The 8393-nt window shown below is 58.1% G+C and overlaps 1 protein-coding gene across 1 annotated transcript; it reads right to left on the reverse strand.

The window, feature by feature from the left end:
* Positions 1–1981: 1981 nt before the first annotated feature.
* Positions 1982–5016, reverse strand: MSX1 (msh homeobox 1). Its single transcript, XM_074903757.1, has 2 exons — positions 4487–5016; positions 1982–3013 (listed from the first exon to the last, which is right to left on the reverse strand). Exons 1-2 carry the CDS (start codon positions 4938–4940, stop codon positions 2583–2585), a joined length of 885 nt encoding a protein of 294 aa, XP_074759858.1. The 5' UTR covers positions 4941–5016; the 3' UTR covers positions 1982–2582.
* Positions 5017–8393: the final 3377 nt, after the last annotated feature.

The following is an 8393-nucleotide window of genomic DNA, read 5'->3' on the forward strand; positions in this document are numbered from 1 at the left end:
GGTTTAATTGAGCAACCAAGGACTTTAGCCCAAGGGTCAGGGGGAGAACTTAAAGCAAAGACATGTTCAATAGGAATCCTGCGCTTCGAATATCCATCCCGAGTTGACATAATGTAAAAAAAAAAAAAAAAAAAAAAAAAATACAGACAAAGCGGAGAGATGAAAGGGTCCCGGCTTGCCCGGAGCCCCGCGCCGCAGCGCCCAAAGGTGCCGGCGGAGGGGAGCGGGGCTTGCGGGGAGGCAGCTCAAGGCGATTCTCGCAGTTTAAAATCTCTCTCGATTTTATAAGGGCTTCTTTTACAGGATAAACCTGGCCTCCTGCGCGATTAGATCTTCCCCTCAGACCCGGGGTCTAATCGCGCAGAAGCGAAGTTTATCTCTAGCCTTTTTCTGCCAGAGACACAACGTGGGAAAAAGCCGGCACCGCGCTCTCCCACTCCGGCGCGGCGTTGGGAGCTGGGGTCAGGATCACAGACACTGTCATTTGCACAGAGAAAAGAAATGATCGGAAAAGAAAGCCAGACCAAAAAGGGGGAAAAAAATAATTTAAAAAAAAAAAAAACAAACCAAAAAAAAAAAAACAAAACAAAAACAAACCACAACCAAAAAAACAACCGCAAACCCCCAAAAGTCACCCCAGCCCGGAAGGAACTGGGCGGCCAGAGCGGAGCAAGAGATGAGAAGAGGGGGATTAGAGCAGCGAGCTCTGGAGAAAGTGTCTGGGTTCAGGTATGTTGTTTCGTTGAGTTATTGAAAGCATCATTGATATTTAGGAGATGATAAAAGTCCCGCCTCGCCCCCAGCTACAGTCTCGCTGGAGCCACAGTGCCTGCAGAAGATTGCCTAGCCTCATTACAGCAATTATTTTCCTTCTAACTTTGCCTCAACCTTAACGTTTTAAATTGCTGGAAATGAAAGCAGCGGGGGAAAAAATAAAACAAACAGACAGAAAGAAAAATATAGAGTCCCCATTTCTCAGCGGCCGTTCCTTGAGCGCTAAGATAAAGCACGAAATAATTTTTTAAAAAATAAAAAGGGGAATCCAGCTCTGTCCCTTACCCGAGCGATCCGCAACACGAGACCGGGCGGAGCGGCGCTCTGAGCGGGACTCGGGGCGCAGCCGGCGGGGGGACGCGGTGAGGCGGCAGCGCCGGTGCTGGCGGGGCCGGCGGGCGCGGAGCGGGGCTGCCCGCCGCCCTCCTCCGCGGGGTCTTCGGCCGTCGCCGGCGGTTTCCACGGGGCCGCGGCACCCTGGACGGGTTTCCAGCGGAGCCGGTCGCTGAGGGCTGCGGAGCGGCCGGAGCCGCGGGGATGGGCAGGAGACGGCGCCGAGCGGTCCCGACCGTCTGCCCCGCGGGCCCCACCGGCTGCCTGCCGCGGCCCCGCGCCCCGGCACCAACGTCCCCCACAGCCCATCCCCACCACCCCGAACCCTAACGCCCCCGTCCCGACCCTCGGCTCCGGCGCTGCCTCTGCCCCGCTGTTTGTGCGCATTCTCCCCTTCTCCCGCACGCCCCCGACCGCGGAGCCCCCTCTCTGGTCCCTTTCCGCCGAGCAGCGCTGGCTGCCGAAGGGAATCCCTTGGTCGCTCCCTGCGCTGGGCACCGAGGCGGGGGGCACGTCACACCATCCCCAAAGGCTTCGGCAGCTGTCGGGGGCTGCGGCCGGGAGCATCACGGCCAAAGGCCGCTGTCAGGGAGAGGAGCCGCTTTCCTACCGCCCGGCGCCGGGAAAGCCATCGGAGCGGGGGATGCAATGGGAGCTGCCGGCAAGGGGCAGTGGGGGGAAGAGAAGAAACCTCACACAGCCGCTAAGGACAGGGCAACTGTGGGATACACAGCAAGCTGAGAGGCTGTAGCCTCCTGGGGAGGAGGAAAAACCACTGGTACAGCCGGTTGCTCTCGCCGACACACAAGACAAATTTAGGCTCCTTTTCTGTCACCCCTGGCAGCACAAGGGGCAAACAAAACCGCATCAAACAGTAGCTTAAAATTAATTTATTTAACAAATATAGCTATAATATAAATGATAATAAAATTTCAAATATACAGTATATTACATAGTACACAGAGCCCCTTCCAAAGGAGCTGGTGGAAGAACAAACACAAGTAACAGACGGTGCTGTTACACAGGGACGGGAGAGGCTGCTCTACACTTCTGTCTCTTGACCTCGCCTTGCAGAATATAAGAGAAACATCCTGTCTTTCAGCCCCCTTTTCACTGTTTCTCTTCCACAGTTCCTTCCCCCACAGCGGGGGGCTTTCCCCAGGCTGCCAGCCGGACCTGGGGAAGTGGAGCAGGCCTGGCCCATTGCTGCCCAGTGCTGGGATGATGCCTCAAGTTTTGCCAGCTGGAGAGCTGAGCAGCTCTCAGGACTGCTGAGGAGAGCAGACCAGTGCTGGACCAGGGCAGGCCAGCATCACAGGGGGAAGCAGAGAGGCTGAGCAGAGCCAGACTGGAGCAGTCTCTGCCACAGGGCCCGTGGGGAAGTCCGCAACGAGGAGCCAGAGGAGCAGGGAGGGAGCGCGTGCGGAGCCAGCGGGAGCGGACAGCCGGCAGGCTGGGCTCAGCAAGGCTCAGCTCTATGTGAGGTGGTACATGCTGTATCCCACGTGTGCTGTGTACAGTCCCACGGGAGCCACAGGCAGCCCTGCCCGCTGGAAAGGGCTGGAGGCACCGTACAGAGAGGCGCCGGCCACAGCTGGGCCGCCCAGCGGGAAGGAGATGCCGAAAGCAGCGGGCGGGAGCATGGGCTTAGCTGCCATCTTCAGCTTCTCTAGCTCAGCCTCCTGGAGCCGCTTGGCCTTGGCACGGCGGTTCTGGAACCAGATCTTCACCTGGGTCTCGGTGAGGCTGAGCGAGCTGGAGAACTCGGCGCGCTCGGCGATGGACAGGTACTGCTTCTGCCGAAACTTCCTCTCGAGGGCCAGCAGCTGGGCCGTGGTGAAGGGCGTCCGGGGCTTCCTGTTGGTCTTGTGCTTGCGCAGGGTACAGGCTGGGGGGCTCAGCCGCCCTGCACCCAGGGGAGGGGGAAGGAGAGAGACACCTCGGTTAGCAGCACCCGAACCCACGCGCCCCGCAGAGCCCCCCCCTACAGCAGCTGGGCTGGGGAGAAAGGGGAAAATGAGGCCCTGTTCACAGTGAAGTGGCCCCAAAACTCCAGGGCTGCCCAGGACATGCTTCAAATTGTGACCTCCCGTTGCAGTAAAAGAAGCGGGTGCTTCACCAAGGAAGTAGGTTTTTCAAGACTCCCAGGAGTGAAGTTACTCGCAGCGCTTCAAAGCGAGAAGCTTTCCGACTCCATGGAAAAACACGACAAAGGGCAGGAGTCAGACACCCACACACCCTCCGTCTCCTGCCTTCACGGCTCCCAGCTCATACAGAGGAGACGTAAATGAAGGGAGTGACCCTCAAAAAAAAAATTTATGTCCTGTCCTTTTTCTTGGATTAAGGAAAAAAATAAACAAAACGGTCTGGCTTCTCAGACTCACACCCTCTTCATTAGGCCCCTGGGAACCGGATTAAGCATGTAATTAATTAGGGGCTCTGAATTCACACTCAATCTCTATCTACCCCTCTTCACCGGTCTGCTCCTTTCCTCTTATTTAACATTTCTAAGGCTGCTCAACCTCCATCTGCCCCGGGTTTACTTAGCAACAACAACTTTTACTTTGCAATGTAAATAAATTAAACCGCCGCGATACTCTACAGAAGTCATGTCGGGAAACCTGTCTTTCTCCAAGGGAGAGAGAAAGCAGCTCTGTTCGCAGCTCTAAGAGGACCCCAAACGCTCCGGAGAGAGCCTCAGCCCAAGCTCGCCGCTTTCCACGGGAGCCCGGGCGCGGAGGGAGCGAGATCCGGCCGAGGGCAGGCGGCCGCCGCAGAGGATTAACAGTCTTTTCTGATCTCGGCCCTCCCGCTGCTATTTTTATTATTTTAGATCTCTCCGTCGTAAGGCAGGAAAACATCATTAATTGCGGCTCTTCGGACTTTGGAGATGGAACACTTGCGCTAGCAACCGGTGGGGCTGAAGCCCGCAAAGCCCGAAAGCGCCTCGCCTGAGAGCCCGGTCTGCGCGGGTCCTTAGGGACTTATTTGAGGCACTTTCGGAGAAAAAACCCGCTGAGGCCGAGCCGGGCTTTGCGCGGCCAGTTCGAGCCCGAAGTTAAGCTAACGGGCAGGCCAGGCCGCTTTTTCTTCTTCTCCCCCCCGCCCCTCCCCGGTTAACATTTGGCACGAGATCCCGCCCGGGCGCGGCCGCCCTCCCGGCCATCCTCCGCCTTCGCACGCACTTGAACCGGTTCACGATTTTGAAGGGGCCGAGGCGGCCCGGCAGATCGTGCGAACCGCAGGGAAAGCCACGCCAGGAGCGGCCGGGCCGGGTGGAAGAGAGAGGGAACCCCCGGGCGCCCCCGCAGCGGTGCCCCCGCCGCGCCCGGCCCCGCGGGGAGGGCTCCCCGCCCGCCCGCTCCCGGAGCCTACTTACTCGGGGGAGGCGGCGAGAACCGCGGGCTTTGCATCCAGGGGCTCCGCTCCTGCTTTTCGGGGCTTTCCGCCTTGACGAGAGCGTCTTCGGGCAGCTTGACCAGCCCCCCGACGGAGAAGTGGCCGCCGAGGGGCAGCGGGGAGGCCGGCGCCTCCGCCGTCAGGGCGCCCAGGCGGGGGCTGAGGCTGGAGCGGGCGGCCGCCCCGGCGCCCGGCGGGGGCCCGGCGCCCTCGGGGCCCTCCCTGCCGCCCGGCTTCCTGTGGTCGGCCATGAGCGCCTCCACGCTGAACGGCAGGAGGGATGGGGAGACCTTGGGCTTGTCACTCTCCTCCTCCCCGCCCATCGCCGCCGCGACGGGGAGGCCGCCGCCGCCGGGCTTGCTGAAGGCGGACGCGGGCGGTTCGTCGCTGCGGACCCCGGTGGGCGCGGTGGTCATATCCACAGCCGGGGCCATGCAGAGGCGGCCCGTCGCCACCGCAACGCCGGGCGGGAACGGGCGCCGCGGCTCATGGGGCCGGGGCGGCGCAGGGGGCGCGTGCAGCCGTCGGCGCGCTCCGGCCCCGCGGCGGGCGGCGCCGCCTGATAAAGCGGCGCGGGGGAAGGCACCGCCCAACCAGCGCGCAGGGGGCGGGGCGGCGGCGCCCCATTGGCTGCGGCGGCGGCCCCGGGAGCGGGCGGGGGCGGCCGAGCCGGGATCCCGTCGGGGCGCCCCGCCCCGCCCCGCCCCGCCCCGCCCCGCCCCGCCCCGCGCCCCCCGGCCCCGCTCCGCGCCCCAGCGCGCATCGCGCATCGCGGCCGGGAGCAAGGAAGGCCGGAGCAGCGCTCCGCCGCGGGGATGGGCTTGGGGGCCGGGGAGGCTCAAAACCCGGGGGGGGTGGAATTCACGTCGGGAAAAAAGCCGGCCTTTGTGTTTGCGAAGCGTGAGGGAGCGGGCCCGAGCCGCCTTCTTCTGGAAAACCAACAAATATTGGGCTGTCCTGAGTGTGACCTCGCAGAGGGAGCCCCCGCCCGTCCCGCAGGCTGGCTGCGCCTTCAAACAGTGTTTTTTGGGGGGTTGCTGGTTTGGTTTGTTTTTTAAAGGGACGCCCGCCCTGCGGGATGTTCGACGTGCCTGCGGAGGTTTTTGCCTCTATACATGCGTACACGCATACATGCGCACACACACGTCTTGTGCTCCGCTTCACGGCGTAGACTGTGCGTGTCTGCAGATAATGAAATGTCCATTCACGGAAAACGGGACATCTAAGCCTCAGACCCGTTAAAGTCCCGGCTATTTTGTTTTTTAAATTCGTTTTACGATCCCTTATCCCTGCGCCCAGGACGGATGTGCAGTAAAACGGAGCCGCTCTCTAATAACGTGATTGGCCGCTCGCTGAGAAAAGTTTATTGATAGCTGCAGGGCTCTAATCTCCTCGAAACACAAGAGGCTCTTGCAGTCATTTAAGGGCAATTATCTAAACGGGGAGAGACAGCGAATTCCCTTTCGTTTTAACTGGACCCAATAAAGATGGTAGATTAGGAGCGTATAGATTAAGAAATGAATTGATACAACAGACATTTTATTAACTGATAAGCAACAGGATCTGATTCACATGAATTGTCCTGCATGCATGCACACTCCCGCATCTTCCACACGCCTAAGTGCGGTGTGCTCACCGTAGACACTGTCCTGCGTGTGCACATACACACCTACGGCGCACACCTTCTGCTGTGCTCGTACACAACCCCTCTAGGTGAAGGTGATTTCTAGGCGACTCGCGGGCTACTCCCGTGCGCTCCTATAGACCAGGGTGAAGGCACATTGCACGGACCTATTCGCCGACGTACAGCTCACACGCACACATCCAGTTCCCCTCCCGGTCCGTGCCGCCCTGCTGAGCGCTCCGCCGAGGCGGGGAGCGGCGGGGCTGCCCGCGCTGCCCGCAGCCTCCCCCGCGCCCCGTCGGGCCGGGCCGGGCCGCGCCGGGGCGGGGGTGTGTGTGGGGGTGCTCGGAGAAGCGGCTGCATTGCTAATTGCGAGAATAAACAATCTGTCACGATTAGTCAGTGCCTCTAATAGGCAGACAAGTGATGTTGTTTTTAGGCGCCAGCAGCGGTCTGATCAAAGGCTTCAGCTGGAGGGGGACTATTGAGGACGTTAACCCGCATCAAGGGAGCAAGGCGCCTTAGCCCTGGGACATCGGCACATTGAGCCTGACAAAATTAGTTTGCTCTACCAATCACACGACATTTTCCCAAAGCCCGGTGCTTGACGCGAAGATGCACCCCCCACCCCACCCCCGGCTAAGAAAACACGCACAAATATCGATGCATCGTGAGTGTTTCGCGGTGTCCCCTCCACCCGATCCTACAGGTAGGATCTTTTTTTTTTTTTTCCCTGATCCCAAACGCAACCGCGCAAAAGAAGAAGTGATGTGTTTATTAGACCCCCCAGGCAGACCCTGGGCTGCTTTCGATCTCATTGTTTTGACCGAAATATGAAAGGAAAAATAAAGCTGCTGGTTTTTTTTTCCCCCACTTTTCTTTCGCAGAATGGTTTGAACATTGGGCTGTTGCTGAGGCTGGAGGAGATGAGTGTGCGTCCCATACTGAGAGAGAGATCCCGCTCTCATTGAGAGTTGACAGAATGAGATAATTAGCTCTTTATTTATCTCCCAGCAATGAACGCTTTGTGTTTACGTTTCTGTCATACTCGGTGGTATTTTAATCACTGTACCATAGCAAGGACTTGATTCTAATTCACACGCTGGCAAGCTCTTGGGGTGAAAACGGGAAGCCAGTAAAGTTTCTTTCGTTTCTTGCGACCTTCTTTCTTTCCTTTCTTTCTTAATGAAATCTTCAGGTCCTACATTAGGAATGGAGAAATCAATTTTACAAAACGAAATCTGCTTCGATGTGTATTTCTTTGTTTAGTGGGAAATTTTAGTACCTAAACTCATCTCGCCTTGCTCGCTGCGCTCTGGGTGACCAAAACACCACTGGATTTTAGGAACTTCGGGGGTGTGTGTGTGTAATGGTTCCGTTGTTTTGACACTCTGACTTGCTTTTCCGTGCCTTACTCTTATTTTCCTCCCTGGGTTGTAAGAAAAACCGGTGTGAGAGGGCTGCAGGGGGAATAGGTGACTTTATTGGTGCTTGTTCCAGTCCAGTGTTTTTATTGGGAACCGTGGCGCTTCCCTGAAGGCACTTGTGCTAGATAACAATATTGGGCAATTAGCATCCTAAACAGTCCCGTTTCAATATAATGAATGTGCTCGGCAAAGCCATTACCCATAGCATTTTATTTCGGTGAGAATGCAACAACAAGGGTTGGGAGGAGTGCGTGGGGGATGGGGAGGGAGGACAGGAGGCAGCGCTAAGCCAATTCAGTGCATTGTCTGCCTTTTGTAAACGTTATCTTTGACTTAAAGGAGGAACTCAGAAAGGAGAGCGGTGGTGGTGTTTCCCTTGTTCCTATTTTATTTCCCCCGAGACAGCAGCTCTTAAGGAGACCAGACAGCCCCGCGGGACGCAAGGAGGCTGTGGGGACTGGCAGCTCCGGGACAGCTCTGCTGCGCCGGGCACCTCTTGCGCGCTCCCTGCGCGCTCCCTCCGCGCCCTTCAGCCAGCCTTGCTCCAGTTCTGAGCGGCTCAGCCCTGGGGGCAAAAATCCAGATCTATCGCAAGTGCTAAAAATGTCCCGCGAGCTTTACAAGCTCTCAAAATCCTTCAGGTCTCAACCCTCCCTGCCCCCGTCGCTGCTCCTTCTCCGCTGAGCCTCGGATAATGCGAAAAGACCCCAGTTGTTCTATTTTATTTTTTTTCCCCTTTCCCTTTTTGCCCGGATTAAACATAACCTAAGCTAATTTTAAGGCTTCGGGTACCTGGGCTGGTCCTGGGGAGGTTACCAGGAGTGGCGATTTGGATG

This window comes from Athene noctua, chromosome 4 (genome assembly GCF_965140245.1).
Source record: "Athene noctua chromosome 4, bAthNoc1.hap1.1, whole genome shotgun sequence".
In the NCBI taxonomy this organism is placed as follows: Eukaryota; Metazoa; Chordata; class Aves; order Strigiformes; family Strigidae; genus Athene; species Athene noctua.

Excerpts from the sequence above, each read along its gene's own strand:
- MSX1 (XM_074903757.1), bottom strand. The coding sequence starts at position 4,940 with ATGGCCCCGGCTGTGGATATGACCACCGCGCCCACCGGGGTCCGCAGC. Across the intron at positions 3,014-4,486 it reads GTTCTCGCCGCCTCCCCCGA|GGCGGCTGAGCCCCCCAGCC; the intron begins GTAAGTAGGCTC and ends CCCTGGGTGCAG.